This window comes from Nothobranchius furzeri, chromosome 2, assembly GCF_043380555.1.
Source record: "Nothobranchius furzeri strain GRZ-AD chromosome 2, NfurGRZ-RIMD1, whole genome shotgun sequence".
NCBI classification, from domain to species: Eukaryota; Metazoa; Chordata; class Actinopteri; order Cyprinodontiformes; family Nothobranchiidae; genus Nothobranchius; species Nothobranchius furzeri.
Window position 1 is genome coordinate 48,483,968 of NC_091742.1, and position 25,926 is coordinate 48,509,893.

At 43.8% G+C, this 25,926-nt stretch overlaps 1 protein-coding gene across 1 annotated transcript in view; it reads left to right on the forward strand.

The window, feature by feature from the left end:
- The first annotated feature begins 518 nt into the window (after positions 1–518).
- The window catches only part of LOC129163044 (zinc finger protein 586-like), a 35,504-nt gene continuing 10,096 nt past the window's right edge, over positions 519–25,926 (forward strand). Inside the window, exons 1-2 of the mRNA XM_054739981.2 lie at positions 519–742; positions 1,220–1,582. Of these exons, the coding sequence (XP_054595956.2) occupies positions 571–742; positions 1,220–1,582 (535 nt within the window). The 5' untranslated portion in view covers positions 519–570. The remainder of the gene's footprint in view (positions 743–1,219; positions 1,583–25,926) is intronic.

The following is a 25,926-nucleotide window of genomic DNA, read 5'->3' on the forward strand; positions in this document are numbered from 1 at the left end:
ATATATATATATATATATATATAGCCTATATATATATATATATACATATATATATATATATATATATATATATGATATTGTATTTACGATTTTTTAAAATCTAAAATAAGACCACACACCAAGATGTAGACCTATATATAGAGTTTCGATATTACAGACAATGCTACACTGTACACTGATATTACTCGTTACACCATCCTGAATCAACGCAGGCGTCGTGCAACTTTGGAGCAATAACGGAGTCTGTACCCTCAAGCAGCAAGGGCAGCTGTAGACCATGATAAAAGATCATCTTTAATTTTCGTACTTACCTTTAAGTCTGTAATTAGGCGCCATTCTTTTTATTTTACGGCGCTTTTGTTCAATCGCCGGAAGCTCTCCGTTGAGGAGAAAATCATGAATTTCGTTGTAAATGGAGGTATCCATTGTTTAAACGTCCCGCAGTCGGTAACTGTCGCAAAGTTGGCAAAGAGAGGAAGTGACGTAAAATTCGCGCATGCGTGGTACCGATCGGGTTTCCCGTACGGATCGGGTAGCGACAAGGGGAACCTCTGAGGCTCTGCAGCAACAATGTCTTCAGCTCAGTCTCTGAGAGAGGTGATCAGAGAGCGGCTAACTGCTGCTGCTGCAGAAATCTTCTCCGAGTTTGAAAAAACCATCGTCCGCTACGAGGAAGAGATCGATCGTCAGCGCAGACTGCTGGAGATCAGCTGGAAACCACAGATCAACTTACACAGAATAGGTATGAAACAGCAGCGGGACTCATGTGGTTTTACTGAGGACACAATCTCAGGACAGTCTGCTTGGATCCGTTTGCTGTTCTGAAGCTTTTTGACACAACTGAGCTGAAATCAGTCTGCGGTAAACTTTGTTCCACTTTAGAGAAACAAATCAATAACATTTCAGGGATTTTAGGAAGTTTTCATTTTCAGGAACTCCACTAAATCAGTTTAAAAGAGACAAACTTTAAAGACTTTGTAGAACATCAGCTGGAAACGTTCACCATCAGAGACTTGTTAAACGAGTCAGTCTGATAGATACTGAGTCCAGACACACACACACACACACACACACACACACACACACACACACACACACACACAGGTTAAGAGTTCATTGTTTTCTAAAACATCTTCAGATGCATCAGGTGGTTCAAGTGAAGTGTGCTTTCTTATTGTCACATGAATCAGCTTTTTGTTTGGTCTGTTTGTCTGTCCAGAACTCCCACTGCATTATGTCAGGACAGATGAGGAGGTTCTGACTGACCAGCAGCTCTGGAACCAGGAGAGGACCTCCAGTTTGGAGCAGGAACAAGCAGAACCTTTACAGGAGGGACCAGAACCTCCACAGATGAAAGTGGAGCAGGATGAGCCAGAACCTTTGCAGATTGTAAAACAAGAGGAGCTCTGCATCAGTCAGGATGAAGAGCAGTGTGTACTGAAGCAGGAGACGGTGACCTCCCTTGTGACTCCTGCTGGTGAGGAAAGAGGCCACGATGAAGCAGAACCAGACAGACACCAACTCCTTTTGTCACTGTTTCCTGAGGCTGAGATCAGAGCTGCTGCTGCTCCGGGGTCAACAGGTGAGGGGGGTGCCATGTTATTTTTCCTTACTGTGATGTCACAATAAGGGACTTCTTGAAACTGCTCATTTTAGGCAAATCAGCTTTATTTTATGGCTGGATCGGGAGCGATCAAATCTGCAGTTAGAGCCTCGAGGCTCTAACTGGAGCAAATGGAAGAGCTCACATCACTCCTATTCTAACGTCTCTGCACTGATTACCCGTTAACTTTAGAGTTATTTTTAGAATCCTGACTATATTTTAAGTTTGGATCTAACGCTGGTGCCGCGGTAAAAAAACAAAACTGCATTCCACTATAATTGGTTATGGCTTGCTTCTTCAATGAATCATGATCATATTTCGATACATTGATTGTAATGTTTTGTAAGTGGTCACAATTAGTAAGTAAACCAACCAAATTATAAGTAAAACACAATTTCTTGCCCAAAATTCCCATGATGCAATGCAAGAAACATTAGCATACTGAAATATAAATGACTCATGACTGGAACATAATAGAGTTATCACGGTGTGAAAATGTAACCTCGCGGTTATTGTGACCAAAGTTATCATGGTTTTCATTATTATCTCGGCATTTTTTTAACATGTTGACTAACTAAACCCTCTATATCAGGAAAATGTCATCAGTTTGTGTCTAAAATTAACACTTGAGGTTGTATACATTAAGTGTGGTTAAATGTTTTTGCCGTAAAGTTAAAAAATGAGATTTTGACTACTTTAATCACATATTCCTTAAAGGAGCATTATGGAAGTTTGACAGCCAAAACATGTATAGAAATAATAAATGTCTTCTTCATACATTCTCCTGCAATGCCCTGGTCCTGTAGAATGAGCCCTGGCATTTTTACGGTGATTGCCTGTTTTTCTGTAAAATCACAGAAAAAGAGAGATGCTCGGGTCGAGCAGGCTGCTTCATGCACGTTCACGCTCAGGCATAGCCCGTAGCATTTGCTATCAGTAGCTTTAGCAGCAGAGAGAGAGGCATTGCCTCTTTGTCGCTGTTCCTAACGCCTAGTGACAAAGCTAGCTACATTTCTGAGGACCCTTAGCTACTTTCTGTAGAGCTTTCTTCTAGATATTTCCTGCAAATTAGCAACAAAATAGCCATTTTCACTCCGAACCGTGCTCTGAACGTTGCTTTAGCTGTCATCAAGGATATAAATGTTACAGATACAAAGGACGTCACTGGCGCTTTAGCTCACTTACTAAGACGTCAGACTCTCGTGCAGAAGACCTGGGTTTGATTCTGGATGTGAACTAGGGCTGCACAATATATCGAAAAATTATCGTCATCGCGATAACAGGACGTGCGATAGGCCCATCGCAAAGCAAGTCAAAAATGGCGATAAATGTTTGGTTCAAATATTTCCATCTGTGTCAAACATCACCTTTTTGTAAACCAGCTCTGTTTTTTACGCGGAAGTATTATTTGACCAATCAAATGTATAGGGCTGCAACTAACGATTATTTTCATAATCGATTAATCTGTCGATTATTTTTTCAATTAATCGATTAATCGGTTTGTTATTGTTTTGCTATTTAACCTATACAAGTGATGAATACATTTCAGTTAAGAAAAAGAAAAACATAAGAGAATTGTGCAGTTGACTGCAATCTATTTTATTGCACATGAACACAGTCAGTGGTGTAAAATGAGCTAAACAGTGCAAAATATCAGTCCAGAATTAATTTTTGGCATCAAATATAAGAGGTAAATTCCATAAAAAACAATGTAGAATTGCTGGGGGGTGAGTGTCTTGTTCCCCATGTAATTGTCTATCGTTGCTTGTTTTTTTCTGCATAAGAAACACAAGTAGACTGAAATAAGTACACATATAAAATAAAGCAGCACACACACTACAACACTAAATCAATATTATATTATTTGAATTAATTAACAATATACAGTGATCATTTATTTTGACAAAAATGTGTTGTGAGGCGTTTTACAGCGTTAGATAGTAAAACAGCCTTTTAATAGTAAAAAAGTGACTTTTTCTGAATTTCTCCTGTATTTAAAAATTGAAAGCGTACAACTATGCCGCGTTATATTCACCTGGACACAGCTCGTCTGTATATTTTTCTCCGCGGAGTTGTCCTTTTTTGAATGAGGAACATAGTTATGGGTTTGTGCCGTTTTTCTCTTAACGAGAACATTCTTATAAACAGACGTGCTAAATTTGGCAAGCGCATGATTCACAACACGGAGATTCACGATTGCATCTAGTCAATCAGAAGTAGAACACGGTAGACTGACGCGGCAAAAAAAAACCATGTTTAACATCCACTATAACGAACTCAGCTAAAACACTAAGTCCCAAATTTGATCTGCGTGTAGTGATATTTAGCTTGTTTATTTGCTGTTACTTACCGGGCTGGCTCTTCCTCTGCTGCATCAGCCCCCACATGTTTTCGTCTCAAATGTTCACTTAGGGACGTCGTGCTTCCGTGCCATGCTAGATGGTTTTCGCATATTTTGCAGGTCACCCGTCTTTTCATCTAGAGGGAAGTGCTCCCATACTCGTGAGGTTTTTGTCCGGGGTTTCTCTTCAGATTTGTCGCTTCTATTTTTCTTCCATATTTCTTCTTGTTCCGCCATCTCTCACAGCAAGATGAGCATCAGTAACGTGTTACGTCATGAAAACCGAGGGCACTTATTGGCTCATTTCTTCTTCTACGGCTCCACTGGTAGATCAGTGGCTCATTACTGCCACACACTGGCGGCAAATTTAACAGCTTGTAACCGATGTCAGATTGTGGTAAAAATAGACTTTATGCGGTAAAATGTAATTTTTAAACAACTAATCGATGACTAAAAAAGTTGTTAACTATTATTATAATCGATTAAATCGATTAGTTGTTTCAGCTCTACAAATGTAGCCCTTCTGATATGCGGCCAATCAGATGGGTCCGTTCACTTAATACGCCCGCCCCCTATGTAGATCCTTACCCCAAAATTCCACTATCTCCTCTCCGCCCCCGCTTTCCGCTGCCGCTCGCTTCCCTTGTTCGTCATGCTGGCTCAGATTAACGAACGCACTTTGTGCTGAGGTTTCTGGAATCAGCTCTGCTTTCAAACGTGATTGTGAGTCCGCTCGGTGTCGTTAAGCAGCTGATAATAACCGGGCTGACTCCGACACGTGCCGGTGAACCAACCCACCTTCATATCGCTAGTGTTCCACCGGGTGGTGGTGTTAGCCCCAGGCTCCGGTTAGCTTCCAGCTAAAAGGCTACAGCACTCTCCTCCCAGTCCCACCCTGCTAAAGAGGGCCTGGAAAAGTTCCCCCACACATCAAAGTGATTTTTCATTTATGGACCTTTATAACCTTGTTAATCAGGATAGTTGATTTGCTGCTGCACATAAACTGTCAGTCAGAAGCTCTGCTAGCCGGTTAGAGGAGCTAGTTCAATTTGTTAGCTTGTTGTCAGAATCATAGTTGCAGTTTCATCCAGTGTTAATTTTGACAGGAAATTTTAATTTTATTTTAGTCTTAGTCTTTTGGCTAAAAATTAATTTTAGTCTTAGTCCAATTTTAGTCATTGGATTTATTTTAGTTTTAGTCCCATTTTAGTCGACGAAAATAACAAGTAATTTTAGTCGATAAAAATAAGCAATTTTAGTCAACAAAATGCATATATTTTTTCTAATGAAGTAATTTCATACTTTTGTATAGAGCACGGAAAAACTAGTGTAATTTAATACACAGGGTCCAAACTCTTAACCACCACTGATCAGATATAGCACACACAGCTAAGAACATAGAATATTTGAATAAAAAAACACCACATGTTTAACACTTATGTGTTTAATAAAAAAACAAAAAGCACACTGGAAATTACAAAGGTGCTCTTTTTAGCAATCCTGTACATCCAATCCATGTAGCGATAGCCTCTTCTTTAATTTGTTGTTCTTTGGCATCACTCTTGTACTTTGTAGTACTTGTAAATGCGTCCTCAATGTTCTGGTTGGACATTTTTGCCTTTTTGGTAGCTGGTTGGCCACCATCAGCAATGGTTTTCTGCAACTGCAAAAAAATAAAAATACACAATTAAAACATTGACTTTCTAACAATGATTTTACCTGTTGCTTTTTGAGATTTCATACATCATATATATATATATATATATATATATATATATATATATATATATATATATATATATATACACACACACATAAACATCTGTGCGGGCTCGGGACTCGGATCATATTAGTGCAAACCAGACATTGTGAAAATTATAAACAGCCAACAGCATGCTTCACTTTACTGGTCTAGTCCTGGTTTAGAGCGCACGTACAGCGAGCGGCTGCGACCAAAAAAGTACCAGAACCACTCACGGTGCATGCGCAATCATGCATCAACACTGCTCGCCCGCTATTTCCCTAATAACACACGCTATAGTCATGAAAATACGGTACTTCCGAATTTTTATCCCAACATGACAGTGTTGATACAGTTTTATTTGCCTGTATATTACTTTTCGGGTCGTCACGTGTACAACATTTAAGTGGATTTACCTCGGAGAAAATGGCGAAGTGGCCATTCTGTAGATGCCTCTTCAGATTCGTTGTGTTCTTTCCTCGGAACGACAGTCCACACTCTCGGCATGTAGTTTTGGTAGCAATGTTATCATAAGAAAAATGACTCCACACATCTTCTCTTCTTTTTCGCCCAGCAGTTAACATTTTCCTCTACTCCTTCTTCTTATGCCGTCGATATATTCAGTGAGCTATGTTTAGCATACCGCGCATACCTGCCCCTTTATACTATTCAGGGTCTGTCTTCTCTCACGTCGTCCCGCACGTTCATGGCACGCCACGCCCCTTGTCTTCTACTACGTTCGCATCTCACAACAACACAATAGTCGCACCGCACCATAGAGCGCCATGTAGAAGAGCGTCATCGTAGATTTTCGTCTCGTCTTTCATTCGTTGACTAAAAGTTTCAATCAATTTAATTATCGTCTTCGTCTTTTTCCAAGCTTTTATTTTGAATTTTTGTTTCGTTTTCGTCTGTAAATATATTTTCGTGACGAAAAAAAAGACAAAAATATTTTGTCAACAAAATTAACACTGGTTTCATCATCTGAGCTTCTTTTTAAGATCTAGGTAAACTTGTTCAATTTTGGGTTAAAAACAAACGTTTTCACATATTTTCCATGTAGTTTTTTTTGCCAGTTCCTCTTCCGAAAGGTAGACAATTGTTTTTCTCTTTCCCTCAGAAAATCTTAATATTCTCCTAGTTTGGCCCAGCACAGTTCACTTCCCAATTTCAGCAACAGCCTCCTATCATAACCACATAAGTGGAGAAAATGCTCAGTAGCAATGAGAGAATTTGCTGTTGCATTTAAGTGATGTTAACTATCATTTAACATTTAAACTTATTTTCTGATTTTTTTTTATTTATTCAAAAAAAACCTGGTATTGGATGTTTTTCTGTATGTGGAGCATCAGAAAAAGTTTTATGGTGGAGGTGATGTTTTAAAGTCACTGAGAAACTGCATGCATGCAGTTTTTTGTTTTGCTACTAATACAGTAGCAGGTGCAGCTGCTAGTACAGTAGCAGGTGCAGCAGCATATTTTTGCAATAAAAATGTTATGTTGTAATGGAATTCAAGCATTCGTTTTTGTTTGCTTTGAACCCAGAGCAGACGTCACATGCCAGACGACATCAATACTGCATACTTTAGTATTTGTTCATTTATCGTGAGTAATATCGATATCGCAGTATTAAGCACTGTTATCGAATATCGCAGGTTTTCCTAATATCGTGCAGCCCTAATGTGAACATAGTTTATTTAGAGTTTCTTTTTTACATTAATGGTATTTTTTTGTACAGTAAGATGCCCAAATTTTTATTTGAGACTCACCGAACGGCATTGAATTCACAGATAAAAAAGATGTGGGTTCAACTTTCATTTTGGAACAATTTTTCAAGCAAGGGAAGGGAATAATCTGAGCATGCAGGAGGACTGACCCATCTTAAACCTTTGTCGGCTGTGCTGAAGAGAAAGGTACAGAACCAAATTATTTAATTAATTAGCTGCACATTCTCCTGTCCTCTGTCCTCCGGGCCACAGACACACACACAAGGGATTGTCTCAGCTGTTATTTTCGTTAAGGAGTGTGCACGTACAGCATGCGCGCCTCGTGCACGAGCCTACTATTGAAGCTGCCGTTATGCTTTTGGCCTGAGGGGGCAATCGCGAGCATAAAAATTCAAAACTCTGTAAAGTCCCTTTAAGCACAAACTAGCCCAGTTTGACACATGTACAGAAACATTTTACATTTCATCACAGTTTTAATACTTAAGCATTTTTCATTAGTTTTAGTTTTCTTTACATAATTAAAAAAATTTTCAGTTCAGTTCAGTTTAGTTTTTAATAGTTTTAATTATAGTTTTAGTATTTTTGTAATATTAGTTACATATCAAGACTGACTAAAATAAATAGATAAAATTATTTAAAAGAATAGAGTTGGATATTATAAAATAATAGAAACTGCTGTGTGTAACAAAATCTCTGAATTTTTCGTAGTTTTCAAAAACATTCTTTTAGAACATGAGAGCTACCATATATTCCAAGCAGAATAACAGAAATTACAGACTAGAAAAAAATGAACTGAACAGGATAAAACCAGCTGCAGAATGCAATTTCAAAACGGCTAGTGAACGTTGATCAACAAAACTTGCAATCTCTTAAGTGAGATTCACTTAAATATGAACATTAGGAGACAAAAAACGTAATGCTGGTTCTACAGTTCTGACAAGACAATGGAACTGACTGCCAATACATAATTAAAACCACCATAGTGCAGGACACTCCTGCATTATGAGATGGACACATCAACAGCTTGTGTGAATCTTAGACTAGCCGTTAACTAGGGTTGGGCATTGAGCATTGATTGGAACCAGTTCCAACTGTTCATTTTTCTCTGAATCGTTCAAAGTTTTTTATTTCGATTCCTAGTTTCGATTCCTAAAATGCCGACTGGAAGAGAGTGCCGACCGGAAGAGGAATCTGCGGCCGGTCTCCGTGAAAAATAAATGTGATCTGCTTATTGTGATAGTTTTTCAGAGCTGATCACACCAGCTGTCTGTGTGCAGCACTGAGTCCCCCAACAAACGCGTCTACAGAACCTTTACTCCGTCCTGTACACTTTAACTCCTGCAGCATAGAGGAAACTTGCTAAAATATATCAACACGGTGGATTTAATAGCAGCTTTAAAGAACAAACTCTGGATGGTGTGAGGTGAGTTTGTCTCACTGCAGAAATAAAAACACATGGAGCGTCAGCAGTCAGACGCAGCCAGCTACATTTAAGTTTCACTTTCTGTTCTGACTGATTGTTGCTGCAGCATGGAGGTGTAGTTCTCAGTCATCCTGGACATAATCATCCGGAGAGTTTTGGCTGAAAACAGCTGGACGTTTCTGGATATGTTGGAGACATTTAGCCTCTCATCCCAGAGGCTTCTTCCAGACTTTGGTAGTGGTCAGAAACAAACACACTGGTTGTGCTGCACGTCTTTTTCTTTTTCTCTCCAAAACATGTTTTTGTCTAAATGAAGGTGTTGTTTTTGTTCATAGAATTAAAATTCATGTCGAAGTTAAGATTATTTCATCAAGTAGGACCTGTGGTTAGCTGGCTCTTGTAAAACATGTCATGTCTTGAAAGATTCGGAATCGGGAATCGATAGGAACCGCAATCGAAACAAGGAATTGGAATCGGAATTGTTCAAAATCAAAGGATGCCCAATCCTACTGTTAACTTGTTCATATTTTTCGACAAACTGAGGTAATCCAAATGGCATGACATGAATTGTTCTAAAGGTTTTAACCAAGCCCCCACAATGCGGCTCAAAAATTGGAACAATCCCGGAAGTACCTAAAATTGCAGTTCCACCCTCATCCACTAGGGGCTGGTGTCAGAAGCGAGCAAATCCTCATTGACTCCCATGTTAAAAATACCAATTTTTACAGCAGAAATAAACATGTTTACAGCCTGGTACCAAAACATGTTTTTGGTTTAAATGATCTAGATTACACTCATGACAACTCAGGGGGGGGTGAATTTTTTTCTCACTCTTCTGTTTAAGTGTATTAAAAGCCTAAAATTCTGTATAATTAATGAGCATCAGACCCACGTGACCACAGAGCTAGCTCCGGGGAAAGGCCTCAGTAGAGCCTCGGTCTGGCTTGGAAACTGTTCCGGCATTTTGAGTCTCTGTGTGTGTGTATTCTTTTTTGGATATTTTTTGTGCAATTGCTGGTCAAAATGACTTGCTGTGGCATTAATTGCACTAATAGAGCGTCCAAGGAGCCTCCACTTCATTTTTTTTTGGTAAATAAAATTATATTTATGTATTTTAGGTCACTGCTGAGCTTAGATTTTAACATGTACTGTTTAACCATGAAATTTAAATGTAATAGGGTAAAACCCAGTGCATTTAACATAATGCTGCACTTTAGAAAATGGGTTGAAATATAACATGTTGGTGGAGCTGGGTTCCGACTATCGGCTTGTGGAGCTCTTCTTCCCTCCCCGCAGCTCGGCGCTTCTCTGTCTGATCACTTCTTCTGTCTGCTGCGCGGGCTGCCGGCTGGTTCTTCCCTCTCCGCAGCTCGGCGCATCTCTGTCTGATCGCTTCTTCTGTCTGCTGCGCGGGCTGCCGGCTTGTGAAGCTCTGGATGGAAACCGATGTTTTCCACCCGTTCTCCCCTCCCCGCAACTCGGTGCATCTCTGTCTGATCGCGGCTTCTGACTGCTGCGCGGGCTGCCGGCTTGTGGAGCTCTGGGATGGAAACCTTTCCATCCGGTTCTCCCCAGCGGCAGCTCTGCACATCTCAGATCGCAGCGGCGCTTGTCTGCTGTGCGGCTGCCGGCTTGTGGAGCTCTCGGAGACCTCTGTGTTCCCCCCCGGTTTTACCCAGCGGTCAGCCCGGCGTATCTCTGACTCAGAAGCTCTGGTGTTGTGCACAGTTAACTCCGGTTGTAGCTAGGTTGCTACCTCCGTTAGCTTAGCTCCCACCTCCGCATAAACTTTGGGTTAGCTTCAGGTTAGCTTGTAGCTAGTTCAACCGGGTGTCATCAGTTGATCCCAGCCTTACAGCCCCACCCTCAGCTCCACCTCTCTTCCCTTTTGTGGAATTGTCTGGGCTTGACGGAACCTGTGACACGGTCAAAATGGCGGTGGTGGCCACCTCCCATTTTAGCACAAAAACTTATTATTGGAGGCTATGGAAACCCATTGTCCAATATTTGTATGTCGATGGTTTTAACAGGAATCCAGTTTAAAAGATCTCAACTGTTCAGGAGGAACACAAAAGTTCCGGTGCGATGTGGATCGGGCAGCAGACCAAGGCAGGAGCTTTGGTGGTCCGATCACCGGACACAAAAACTGGCTATTGGGACATGGAGCGTTGCCTCTCTGGCGAGGAAAGAGCTGGAGCTTGTGGAAGAGGTTGAGCTGTACCGGCTAGATATAGTCGGGCTCACTTCCACACAAAGCATTGGCTCTGGAATCCAAGTCCTTGAGAGGGGTTGGACTCTTATGCTGGAGTTGCTCAGGGTGAGAGGCGGCGAGCTGGGGTGGGTTTTCTGTTAGCCCCAAAACTCTGCTTGAATGTTGGGGTTTTCTGCAGGGGACGAAAGGGTAGCTTCCCTGCACCTTGGGGTCGGGAAATGGGTCCTGACTGTTGTTTGTGCTTATGCACCAAATAGCAGTTCAGAGTACCCACCCATTTTGGAGTCCCTGGGATGAGTACTAGATGGTGCTCTGACTGGGGACTCCATAGTCCTGCTGGAGGACTTCAGTGCTCACGTTGGCAATGATAGTCTGACCTGGAATGGCATGATTGAGAGGAACGGCCTGCCCAATCTGAACTTGAGTGGTGTTTTGTTATTGGACTTCTGCGCAAGTCGCAGTTTGGCCATAACAAACACCATGTGTAAACATAAGGATGCCCATCAGTGTATCTTTTTATCTTTTTTTAAAAAGGGGGGACCAGAGGGTGTGCTCCAAATATAGGGGAATCACACTCCTCAGGCTCACGGGAAAGGTCTACTCCAAGGTATTGGAGGGGAGGGTCCAGTCGAAAGTTGAATCTCAGATAGAGGAGGAGCAATGTGGTTTTCATCCTGGCTGTAGAACTGTGGACCAACACTTTACCCTTGCTAGGGTCATGGAGGGGTCATGGGAGTTTGCCCAACCAATCCACATGTGTTTTGTGGATTTGGAAAAGGCTTATGACCGTGTCCACTGAGGCACCCTGTGAAGGACACTCCAGGAGTATGGGGTGGATGGTCTTTTGATGAGGGCCATTCAGTTCCTGTACCAGAGGAGTGAGTTTGGACCGCATAGCTGGCAGGAAGTCGGAGCTGTTCCAAGTGAAGGTTGGACTCTGCCAAGGCTGCCCTTTTTCACTGGTCCTGTTCATAACGTTTATGGACAGGATTTCTAGGCGCAGCCGTGGTGTTGACAATGTGGAGTTCGGTGGCAGGAGAATCTCATCTCTACTTTATGCGGATGATGTGGTCCTCCTAGCTTCATCATGCTCTGACCTACAGCTCTTGCTGGGGAGGTTCCCAGCTGAGTGTGAAACGGCCGGGATGAGCATCAGCACCTCAAAGTCTGAGACCATGATTTTCGACCGGAAAAGGGCGGCTTGCCAACTCCAGGTCGGGAGAGAGGTCCTGCCTCAAGTGGAGGAGTTCAAGTGTCTCAGAGTCTTGTTCACGAGTGAGTGAGGGAAGGAGGGAGTGGGAGATCGACAGGCGGATTGGGGCGGCGTTTGCATCACTGCAGACACAGAACCGGTCTGTTGTAGTGAAGAAGGAGCTGAGCCGGAATCTGTAAACAGTCTTAAGGTAAATTGTATTGTCTGCAGAAACACAACTCGGCACAAAAATGATGATGTTACTAGACATTTTGCTCAGTTTTATGGCTTTTTGTCAGACTCTGAATCAGGAAATGGCTGCAGGCAGTGAAGCAAAGGCAAAACTCTGGAGAAACCAGTTACTCCGTCCAATCAGCATCCAGAATCACGATGTTGGCCCAACTCTGCCTTGCCAGGTACCTCAATGGAGCATGGACTAAAAATGGGGGAGAAAGTACAGGAAAAATACCGAACCATGCCTGTGGAAACTAGTCGGGCCGATCTGCCCCAGTCTGAGTTACTCTGACTCTCTGGGAGCTGATGGGATTTCAGTTCACGTTATACAGGGTAGCATGAATTAAGGTTTGTGAGGATGAAGCAGCAGTTGAGAGGTTTTTTTCATCTATTCTGCTTCATTGCCTGATTATAAGACACTGTGAGCAGTCTTCAAATAATTGACTACATTTGTAATAGGGCTGCACAATATATCGAAAAATTATCGTCATCGCGATAACAGGATGTGCGATAGGCCCATCGCAAAGCACGTCAAAAACAGCGATAAATGTTTGGTTCAAACATTTCCATCTGTGTCGTACATCAACTTTTTGTAAACCAGCTCTGTTTTTTACGCAGAAGTATTATTTGACCAATCAAATGTAGCCCTTCTGATATGCGGCCAAGCAGATGGGTCCGTTCACGTAATACGCCCGCCCCCTACGTAGACCCTTAGGATGGGTGGAACACAACACCTGAACTGACTTAGCGGCGCCGTTCCCTTGTTCGTCATGCTGGCTCAGATTAATGAACGGAAATTGTGCTGAGGTTTCTGGAATCAGTTCTGCTTTCAAACGTGAACGTGAGTCCGCTCGGTGTCGTTAAGCAGCTGATAATAACCGGGCTGACTCCGACACGTGCCGGTGAACCAACCCAACTTCATGTCGCTAGTGTTCCACCGAGTGGTGATGTTAGTCCCAGGCTCCGGTTAGCTTCCAGCTAAAAGGCTACAGCACTCTCCTCCCAGTCCCACCCTGCTAAAGAGGGCCTGGAAAAGTTCCCCCACACATCAAAGTGATTTTTCATTTATGAGTTTTTATAACCTTGTTAATCAGGATAGTTGATCTGCTGCTGCACATAAACTGTCAGTCAGAAGCTCTGCTAGCCGCTTATCTTACAGGGTATCCGCGGGTCCTTAAAAAGTCTTAAAAAGTCTTAAATTTGCTTTTCCAAATTTAAGGCCTTGAAAATCCTTAAAAATGACAAATAATCCTTAAATCCAGTTTCCAAAGGTCTTAAATTACCAAAGACCCAATAAACAAGATTATTTTATTTCTATAAAAATTTTCGTGAATTTCTAGTTGGTGTTCAGCATTTTTTGTGTACGATGTTGGCGTAAGCGGAACCGTACACATTCAGTTGGTTGTGAAAGGGGGCTATTTTTCAGATAAGCACATTAGCTGGTTAAGCTAGTGGGAGCTTGCGCCATGGGGAAGTGCAAGTTTAATGGTAACTGGATGGCTAATTCCATGTTTGCGACGTAGTTCGCACCGGTTCCAGGCAATAGCTGGAAATTATAGCTTAAATTTAATTTTAAAAATAGCTTAAATTTGGTCAAAGTGGCCTTAAAAAGGTCTTAAAATGTCTTAAAATTGGCTCCCTTAAACCTGCAGATACCCTGTCTTAGTTCAGTGTGTTAGCTTGTTATCAGAATCATAGTTGCAGTTTCATCATCTGAGCTTCTTTTTAAGATCTAGGTAAACTTGTTCAATTTGGGGTTAAAAACAAACGTTTTCACATATTTTCCATGTAGTTTTTTGCCAGTTCCTCTTCTGAAAGGTAGACAATTGTTTTTCTCTTTCCCTCAGAAAATCTTAACATTCTCCTAGTTTGGCCCAGCACAGTTCACTTCCCAATTACAGCAACAGCCTTATATCATAACCACATAAGTGGAGAAAATGTTCAGTAGCAATGAGAGAATTTGCTGTTGCATTTAAGTGATGTTAACTATTATTTAACATTTAATCTTATTTTCTGATTTATTTATTTATTCAAAAACCCTGGTAAGGGATGTTTTTCTGTATTTGGAGCATCAGAAAAGGTTTTATGGTGGAGGTGATGTTTAAAAGTCACTGAGAAACTGCATACATGCAGTTTGTTGTTTTGCTGCTAATACAGTAGCAGGTGCAGCTGCATGTTTTTGCAATAAAAATGTTATGTTGTAATGGAATTCATGCATTAGTTTTTGTTTGCTTTGAACCCAGAGCAGACGTCACAGGCCAGACGACATCAACACTGCATACTTAAGTATTTGTTCATTTATCGTGAGTAATATCGATATCGCAGTATTAAGCACTGTTATCGAATATCGCAGGTTTTCCTAATATGGTTCAGCCCTAATTTGTAATTTTGCTCTGTGGTGCAGCTACGACAGCGTAGCAAAGTTTACACACCATTGTTACTTGATCCACGTCTGACTCCTCGAACCCGTGATGTTTCTACATCACCGAATTCATTTTAACTATTTTCCATGAACATCTTTCTTTTTGCATCCATTATCCTCTCCTCTCAAAACATCTTCTGCCAAGCATTCCTCAAGTCTTCTCACTTGTTTGAGACATGTTTGCAGCTCGCACTAAAATGGAAAGTGGTTGGAGCTGTGAGAGCTGCGCTTGATTTGCCACTCAGAGCAGCGCAAGAGTAAGCTTGAGGGAGGAGCGAACAATCGGCTCAGTCATTTAAAACCCAGATCGTAATTGAGATCAAAATTGTAATTATTGAGATGCATTTTAGATGCATCAAATGATTAAAACAAAGTGGTGTATATATAGTATTTATATCTCATCGTCGTCGTCTCCCTCCGCTTATCTGGGTCACGAGGGCAGCATCCCAACTAGGGAGCTCCAGACCGTCCTCTCCCCAGCCACATCCACCAGCTCCTCCGGCAGGACCCCAAGGCGTTCCCGGACCAGACTGGAGATGTAACCTCTCCAACTTGTCCTGGGTCGACCCGGGGGCCTCCTGCCGGCAGGACATGCTCGAAACACCTCCCTAGGTAGGCGTCCAGGAGGCATCCTGACCAGATGCCCAAACCACCTCACCTGACTCATTTCGATCCGGAGGAGCAGCGGTTCTACTCCGAGTCCCTCCCGAATGTCCAAGCTCCTCACCCTATCTCTAAGGCTGAGCCCGGCCACCCTATGGAGAAAACTCATTTCAGCTGCTTGTATCCGCGATCTCGTTCTTTCGGTCATTACCCAAAGCTCATGACCATAGGTGAGGATTGTGACGTAGATCGACCGGTAAATCGAGAGCCTGGCTTTCTGGCTCAGCTCCCTCTTCACCATGACAGATCGGCTCAGCGTCCGCATCACTGCAGACTGTAATGGAATTGAATTACAATTTAATTGATGACCATAGACATTAAAGATTCATATCTAGTATGAATCCCATCTAATGGACACTGGGTTATTTAAATCAGAAGATTGCATCTTTTTATCAATTAAACACTTTGCATGAACTGAGAGACAAGAGAAGAGAGAGACTTTCAAACATTTAAGAAAATGTATTACTAAATTATTTTTTAAGCAATTTAACAAGACTAACTCTCTAATGATGGATGTTTGTTGGAATGAAGTGTGTGTGTGTGTGTGTGTGTGTGTGTGTGTGTGTGTGTGTGTGTGTGTGTGTGTGTGTGTGTGTGTGTGTGTGTGTGTGTGTGTGTGTGTGTGTGTGTGTGTGTGTGAACGTGAACGATGTCAAGTTCAGAACCTCCGTGTCCGGAGAAGCGAGTCTGAGTGGGATATGATGTTTTGCTCCTAACTGATCAAGTTTGAACCATGGTCATAAACACATGAGATGCCAGTTTGTCGCATCAACATACCCTTCAATGAGACCTCCACGGTTGATCCAGAATGCCCAGGTCCTGCAGGACCTTCCTTCCGGTACCGGAGCCGATGGCACAGCGTCACAGAACGACAGACTAGTCCTTGGATTGTCTGCAGGTAAACAGCGACAGGTGTTTCACAGCGTCAAAAAGGGGACCCTCCTTGGGTCAGCGAGTTCAGCTTTTATTCTGAAGGAACCGTTGTTGATTGATAACAGCGACAGGTTTTTCCCTGTTCTTAGCTTAAAAAGAAAAGTATAGATGGCCTTTCCATACTTCACTTAGCATGTGGTGAACTTCAGGGGATCTTGAGATCATGTTGAATACTGACTTATAATGGCGTTGGAACTGTTTTATTAATCCGGATGCTTTTGATTCTGGACGAATCAAAGCTGACAGATTAAATAAACACCACAGAGACTCGCCACGCTTCAGACGGGGAAGATTCTGATTGGATCAGCAACAGCAATGTGTCATGTGATTATTTACCTTAGTGTATCAGCGTGTCTAGTGACTAGAATAAGTCATTTACTTATTAAAAACATATTAATCATTATATTGTGATTTCACAAATCGGTCACATTGTATTATTGACTAAAAGTTGTTTTGATTAGCTTTATTGAAAATAGAGTTCTTTGGCTTTTAATAAAAGAAAATAAAGGAGTCTTCTTCTTCTGTCTTCATTGCTGGAATGTTAACAGTTTAGAAGCGAATGCATGACCTTGAGGCTGTTTCATGCACTCTGGCACTGTGTCAAAGGGGAACAGTGATTAGAGGATAATAACCCTGAGAAATGGCTCCTTCATCATGTTACAAGACGCTGAACCAATCCGCCTGTCAGTCTCCCGATCCCCCGATCCGGAGTTGGCAAGCCACCCTTTTCCGGTCGAGAACCATGGTCTCAGATTTAGAGGTGCTGATCCTCATCCCAGCCCCTTCACACTCGGCTGCAAACCTACTCAGCAAGAGCTGAAGGTCAGAGCTGGATGAAGCTAGGAGGACCACATCATCCGCAAAAAGCAGAGACGAGATTCTCCTGCCACCAAACTCAACACACTCCACACCATGGCTGTGCCTAGAAATTCTGTCCATAAAGGTAATGAACAGAATTGGTGAAAAAGGGCAGCCCTGGCGGAGTCCAACCCTCACCCGGAACAGGTCCCACTTACTACCGGCTTTTACGACCCCCAGCTCGTCTAGGAGATGATGTTATTGAGGGCGTAAAGAAAGATATGTGAATTACCGGACAAACCAAGATTTACTCTCTTAAAGGAGTTTATTAACTAAAAATCACTGCTTTATGCAGGCAAAGACTAAAATGATACAAAACCAAAAGGACGTCCAACACTGGGGAATTAACAACACTAAACACAAGGATCATCCAATACTGAGGTTCTGTTCCCTCAGCATTCAAAACAGCTTCTGTCACACCTATTCTAAAAAAGCCTGGCGCTGATCCCAATAACTTCAATAACCTTCGACCAATCTCTAATCTACCTTTCATCTCTAAAATCCTTGAGAAAGTTGTTGCTTCTCAGCTCATCTCCCACCTCAATCATAACAACCTTTTTGAACAGTTCCAGTCTAGTTTTCGCCCTCAACACAGCACAGAAACAGCTCGTTAAAATCACAAATGACCTTCTCATGGCAGCTGACTCCGGTTTTCTTTCTCTACTCATCCTTCTTGATCTTAGTGCAGCTTTCGACACCATCTCTCACTCAACCCTTCTTAACCGGTTAGCTTCCCTTGGTATCACTCACACTGCTCTCGCCTGGTTCTCCTCCTATCTCACTGGCCGATTTCAGTCTGTTCAATTAAAATCCTTTTCTTCTCACCCTGTTGCTGTTTCTGCCGGTGTCCCCCAGGGCTCTGTCCTTGGACCTCTCTTATTTATCATCTACATTCTTCCACTTGGCCATATCTTTCGCAAATACAAGATAAATTTCCACTTCTATGCAGATGACACTCAAATCTATATCTCTTCTCAACCCGATGCTATCTTCCCTCCAGTCTCCCTATCCAGCTGTCTCCTTGAGATAAAATCATGGTTCTCTTCAAACTTCCTGAAACTCAACAACAATAAAACCGAAATTCTACTCATTGGCAAACCCTCCACGCTGAACATATCCCCCAGCATATCAATTAACATAGATAATTCCTCAATCCTTCCTTCCCCCCATGTAAAGGGTCTTGGAGTCATCCTTGACAGCACTTTATCATTCAAAGCCCACATCAACATCATTCGCTCAGCCTACTTTCATTTACGCAATATCAACCGACTCCGTCCCTCTCTCACTCCTCCTGCTACAGCCATCCTCGTACACAGCCTAGTCACTTCTAGGACTGATTACTGTAACTCTCTCCTTTTTGGTCTCCCCCATAAATCCCTCCATCGGCTCCAACTCTTCCAAAATGCTGCTGCACGGATCATCACTCGTACCCCCTATAGAGATCACATCAGCCCTGTTCTTCAGCGTCTCCACTGGCTGCCTACTGAACACAGAATCTCATTCAAAATCCTGCTTCTTACCTACAAATGTATCCACTGTCTAGCCCCTTCTTACCTCTCCGATCTTATCCATGTTGCTGTCCCATCTCGCTCACTCGGGTCTTCCTCTGCCATTCAACTTGTGGTTCCTCCCGCTCATCTCACCACCGTTGGAAACAGAGCTTTCAGTCGCTCTGCTCCTCGGCTCTGGAACTCACTTCCTCCTGACATCCGTAACACTGACTCCCTCCTCTCATTCAAATCCAAACTCAAAACTCACCTGTTCAACCTGGCTTCCACTCTCTAGCCCACAACTCTTTACTCTGACATTTATAGCATACGTTTAGTAATTTTATTGTTTAAATTATCTTATTCTTATTTGTGTGTAAGTTTTATCATGTTTTGTGAGGTGACCTTGGGTTTTGAAAGGCGCCTATGAATTAAATGCATTATTATTATTATTATTATTAATGCTGGGTAAATAACAATAATATCAATAAACACAAAAACGCCGGTACTAATCCGGGAAAACGAAAGGAATTAGATGAACACAAAAAGCTCCACCAAAAGGGTGAGCTGAACTCACTCAATACCACACAGGTAATCACAACGAAGACTTTAACGTCTGGGTTTCTAGGAGGGAAAAAGAGGAACACTCGCTCTAACACTAGGCCTCTTCTAAGCTTCCCTCCTCGAATGACAGAGGGAGCTGCCTTTTACCTGATTGAGAGATTAGTGACACCTGGCTCAGCTAGAGCCAGGAGAACAGGTAGGAGCTCTGAGGCCATCTTGTGGCCACAAAACAGACAGCATCTGTAACACCCTCCCCCTCAAAACAACAACTAAAATCTTTTTTGTTGTTGCCACAAAAACAAGAGCGCTCCCACCAACTAACTAGATAAAACAACTAACTAACTGACTAAAATTCCTGGATCTCAGAAGGCGGGCTGATTAAACACTTTAAAATCACGCTGCGCTGATCCTCAGCGCTGCGGTGTGTCCCCGAGATGGTAGCTTGCGCTACCAACACTAGCCTTAAGGGAGATCCTCACATCTAAACAAAACAAAATTTCTACTAGGGAGCCTCAATCTGTGTGGCATCGGGACAGTGCGTCAGCCATCATGTTGTCCGTCCCCTTCTTGTGGCGGACTTCATTGTTGAACTCCTGGAGGAGGAGAGCCCATCTCATCAGACGTTGCTTTGTGTTGAACATGCGGTGGAGGAAGGTCAGCGGTTTGTGATCTGAGAAAACAACAGTGGTGAAATGGTTGCAGACATATACATGAAAATGTTGTAGGGACCAAATTAAAGCCAGAGTTTCCTTTTCTATTGTTGAGTAGTTGCGTTGAGACGGGTTGAATTTCCTGGAAAAGTAGCAGACGGGGTGATCAAGCCCATCTGCATCCTCTTGGAGAAGAACAGCTCCTGCTCCGGCGTCAGAGGTGTCCACCTCGATTTTAAAGGGCTGGGACAGATCAGGAGCAGCCAGGATCGGTGCGCAACAAAGCAGGTTTCTGAGAGAAAGGAAAGCCTGGTGACAGTCTGGGGTCCAAGAAAAAGGAATGTTAGTGACAGGAGTAGCGTTACCAGCAGCGAGTGTAAAATAAGGCCGGAGAGTTTGTCCATTTTCTGAGCGGCTACCAAAGCATCATAGCCAGGGTCCGAAATTAAATTTTTTACTCACCGGCCAAGTTGGCCGGTAGATGATGAAAATCTACCGGCCAAGCATATTTTTTACCGGCCAAAATTCTAAATCATTTAGATCTACCTAAAGCATGTAATTCTATATTATGTTGATTCCAAACAGAGTGACAAAATAATTAAAACATCAATTAATAAGGAAAACAACTCTTTTGTCATTTTTACTATTTATTTATTTATTTTTAGAGATGTTTTTATGAACTCTTTCATTGAAATCTAATCAGACTCCTTGTTTTCTCTGTCCATGAAATCTGGCCTCCTGCTTCTGACACCGTCTTTGTGCCAAAGCATTACAGCCTCATTTGGGTCAAAGTCCTTGACCTCTGGAGAACACAGCTGCACCATGAGAATATCTGAAAGTGTGTCAGGGCTGGGGTTGTCACAGTAACCGGTGTAGCAGTAAACCCTGGTAAAAAAAAGTTGACAATAATAATAACAGTCTTGTTTAAAAAAAATATCTCGGTGGATTACCGTAGCTGCGGTGTAGGCGCGGTGACCCTTACCAGCCACCGTATCATCTGTTGGAAGTTGCCGGCGGCACATGCGCACTTTGTTGTTTACGACCAAAACTTTCTTTAAGCTAAAGCTGAAATAATGGCAGGAGGAGACGGCAGCACTTAGGACATTTATTATCCCTCAAAGAAGACAAAGTCGGAAGTACGGGCATTTTTTTGGATATTTGAAGAATGCCGAGGGACAGTTGTCTGTGAAAGGCAGCAACGCTACGTGGCCATCAAAATGTAGCCAGTGTCTCACGACTCCGCCGTCTCCATTTCGCCACTTTTCACAAAATCTTCTGGTTGCCACTGGTCCTGGTGGTTTTTCTTCCAGTTCGACGAGTTTTCTTTTGGAAGGCTGGCTGACTCCAGTTAAAAACCGCCACATTTCACTGCTAGTTTTAACACGAAGCTAACTGCTAACTTGATAAACTGATTGAATGGGATAGGTGGAAATGACGTTGGATGCGGCGTTCACGTTTCGCGTACGTTTGTGTACGCTGCATGCAGGCGGGAGGAGTATCAGAAATCCGTGGAAGATGACTGATAAACATAACTAATTTGGTGCAAACATTTACTCGCCAGGTGGCAGGTAGAGCTCAAAAATTTACTCGCCAAATGGAGCAATTTACTCGCATTTGGTGAGTGGCGAGTGTTAATTTCGGACCCTGATCATAGCTTAGAGGGAAGTTCACAGAAACCGGGGGCTTCATAACAGTAGCAGCATCTGCAACTGAGCTTCCATCTGACAGGAAAGAATGCAACACAGAATCACGGAGGGTTATCTCCGGATCCTTTTTAGCTTGCGCTCTAGTTAGCACACAAGCAGGCAGAAGGCCTCCACTATCATGAACTTCGGGTTCTAAAATGAGTTCAGGCAGAGGTACGACCAAACCTCCAGCAGCATCGTTCCCTAAAATTAATTCAACTCCCTTTGTAGGGAGTTCGTCTAACACACCAACCAGAAAATCACCCGAGACTAAGAGGCAGGACAGTTTAATGTTGTACATTTCGGCCGAGATGGCTCCCATCTCGATACCTTGTAGCAACACAGAGTAGCCGGCTTGGCTATTTTCAGAAAACGGTAACAAGCTTCTTTTTATTAAAGTTAGGGAAGCTCCTGTATCTCTCAAGATAACAACTTTGGTGTTGGCTTCAGAACCCAGAAGAGAGACAAAACCCTCTGAAAGGAATGGCTTATAGCAGGGATTTGGCTTTTCAGCGTTAGTTTTCTCACAACAAGCTATTTCAGTTTCAAAGAATAACAATCACGGATGACGTGGCCACGTTTATGGCAGTAAAAACACTCAGGTTTTTCAGGATTAGAATTTGGAGATATTCTTACACGGGGTCTGATTGCAAGGTTTGCGTCAGTACGAATCTCTCGGACCCGGTGTGTGAGGGAGAATTCATTGGCGAGGAGAGCAGCCTTAGAGAAGGAAATCACCTTCTGCTCATTTAAATAGTGGACCAGCTTTTCAGGAAGATGTCGTTTGAACTCTTCTATTAGAATGAGCTCCTTCAGATCAGCCAATGAGGAAATATGAGAAGCAGAGCACCATTTTTCAAAGAACACAGACTTTAAGTGAGCATACTCAACTTACGACTGATTTACCTGTGGTTTTTCAAATCTGAACTGTTGCCTGTCGGCTTCAGGAACAAGTTCATAAGCTGTGAGTACGGCTGACTTTACCTTGTTGTAATTAGCACCATCTGTTGGAGACAGAGCGGATACCACCTGAAGGGCCTTACCTGTTAACTTGCAAGTCAAGAGGAGAGGCCAGACCTCGCGAGGCCACTGCAGCGTTGCAGCGATCCGCTCAAATGCGAGGAAGTAGCTGTCCACTTCCGTCTCCCGGAACTGGGGCAGCGTGATGCATTTACTGACATCAACGGGTGTTGTTCGCAACGGCGAATGGGCGGGTGTCACTGGATCTGGGCGAACCCCCGTATGGGAGGCAGTCGAGTCATCAGGTTCCTGGGAGGAAATCCAAGCCGCGTCAAGAACGGGCTTCTTATTCCGTAGCTTGATCTCGAGCATTTTAAGCTGGGTTTCAGCGTCCAGTCTTTTTAAGTCCAACTCATGGCGTAATCGCCGTTCGAGAGCACGTTCATCCGCCTCAATGCGCAGGCGAGCGAGCCGGAGCTTCAGGCGAGCTCCACTGAGTGGTGAAGTTGGAGGACTCTGATCTGGTGACGGTGAGCGGGAAGAGGATTCTTCTGGTTTGACCTCTTTTTCTGGAGTCACCGGAGGCGATGAAGGGCAGGAGTCGGTCTCGGAAGGAGGCGGAAGGATCTCTTGGGCCTCCAAATAGTCCACAACGAACTTCCGTAGAGCGTCTTTCGTGAGCGATTTCGGGACAACCAGATCGAAGTGGGCAGCTACTTCCCGCAGGTTGACTTTTCTGCAACGCTCCAGCAGCCGGGACGAGGGAGCCTCCACAAAAGCCCGCAAGTCAAAGGTTGCCATGGTGACGTCCGCTCCACCTCCAAGAGTGGAAAACAAGGTTAGTCCAGAAAACACAAATAGATGTAAAACCGGGTATAAATGTACAAAAATGACAAAAAATCCCAGACGAGCCCCCACTCTTTTACGGCCCCCAGCTCGTCTAGGAGATAATGTTATTGAGGGCGTAAAGAAAGATATGTGAATTACCGGACAAACCAAGATTTACTCTCTTAAAGGAGTTTATTAACTAAAAATCACTGCTTTATGCAGGCAAAGACTAAAATGATACAAAACCAAAAGGACGTCCAACAGTGAGGAATTAACAATAACACTAAACACAAGGATCATCCAATACTGGGTAAATAACAATAATATCAATAAACACAAAAACGCCGGTACTAATCCGGGAAAACGAAAGGAATTAGATGAACACAAAAAGCTCCACCAAAAGGGTGAGCTGAACTCACTCAATACCACACAGGTAATCACAACCAAGACTTTAACGTCTGGGTTTCTAGGAGGGAAAAAGAGGAACACTCGCTCTAACACTAGGCCTCTTCTAAGCTTCCCTCCTCGAATGACAGAGGGAGCTGCCTTTTATAGGAAGCTCCCTGATTGAGAGATTAGCGACACCTGGCTCAGCTAGAGCCAGGAGAACAGGTAGGAGCTCTGAGGCCATCTTGTGGCCACAAAACAGACAGGGTCTGTAACACCGGCTATGCGGACCAAACTCACGCTCCTCTGGTAAAGGGACTGAATGGCCCTTAACGGAAAGCCACCCACCCCATACTCCTGGAGCATCCCCCACAGGGTGCCCCTGGGGACACGGTCATAAGCCTTCTCCAAATCCACAAAACACATGTGGATTGGTTGGGCAAACTCCCATGCCCCCTCCATCACCCTTGCAAGGGTATAAAGCTGTTCCACATTTTCACGGCCAGGACGAGAGCCACATTGCTCCTCAATCTGAGATTCAACTATCGATCGGACCGTCCTCTCCAGTACCTTGGAGTAGACCTTTCCAGGGAGGCTGAGGAGTGTGATCCCCCTATATTTGGAACACACCCTCAGGTCACCCTTCTTAAAGATGGGGACCACCACCCCTGTCTGCCACTCCACAGGAACTGCCCCCGATGACCATGCAATGTTGCAGAGACCTGTCAACCACGACAGCCCTACAACATCCATAGCCTTGAGAGACCCAGGAAGAATCTCATCTGCCCCCGGGGCTCCGCCGCTGTGTAGTTGTTTGACTACCTCAGCAACTTCTGCCCTCGAGATTGGACAGTCCATCCCCAGGTCTCCCAGCTCTGGTTCCTCCTCGGAATGTGCGTAGGTGGGATTGAGGAGCTCCTCAAAGTATTCCTTCCACTGTCCGACTATAGCCCCAGTGTACGTCAGCAGCTCCCCATCCCCACTGTAAACAGTGTGAGCAAATTGCTGCCTTCCTCTCCTGTGGCGCCGGACAGTTTGCCAGAACCTCTTTGGAGCCGATCGATAGTCTTTCTCCATGGCCTAACCAAACTCCTCCCACGCCTGAGATTTTGCCTCGGCAACTGCCACTGCTGCACCTTGCTTGACTATCCGGTACCTGTCTGCTGCCTCCGGGGACCCACAGACCAGCCACGCCCTGTAGGCCTCCTTCAGCCTGACGGCTACCCGAAACTCTGGTGTCCAGCAGCAGGTTTGGGGGTTGCCACCACGAATGGCACCAGTCACATTGTGACCACAGCTAGCAACAGCCGCCTCAACAATCGCAGAGTGGAACAAGGCCCACTTGGAGTCAATGTCCCGCACTGCTTTCGGGACGCGGTCAAAGCTCTGCTGGAGATGGGAGTTGAAGACCCATCTTGACAGGTTCTTCTGCCAGGCGTTCCCAGCAGACCCTCACTATGCATTTGGGTCTGCCAGGTCTAAGCGGCATCTTCCCCTGCCATCTGATCCAACTCACCACCAGGTGGTTATCAGTTGACAGCTCCGCTCCTCTCTTCACTCAGGTGTCAAAAACATATGGCCGCAGGTCAGAGAATACGACTACAATGTTTATCATCGACCTGCGACCTAGGCTGCCCTGGTACCAAGTGTACCGATGGGCATCCTTATGTTCGAACATGGTGTTCGTTATGGCCAAACTGCGGCTTGCGCAGAAGTCCAATAACAAACGACCTCTCGAGTTCAGATCAGGTGGGCCGTTCCTCCCAATCACACCCCTCCAGGTCAAGCTGAGCGTTGAAATGGTCCCCCAGCAGGACAATGGAGTCCCCTGATGGAGTACTATCTAGTACTTGTCCCAGGGACTCCAAAAAGGGTGGGTACTCTGATCTGATATTTGGCCCATAAGCACAAACAACAGTCAGGACCCGTTCTCCAACCCAAAGGCGCTGGGAAGCTACCCTCTCTTCCCCGGGGTAAACCCCAACACACAGGCAGAGAGACCTGGGTATTACGTTCT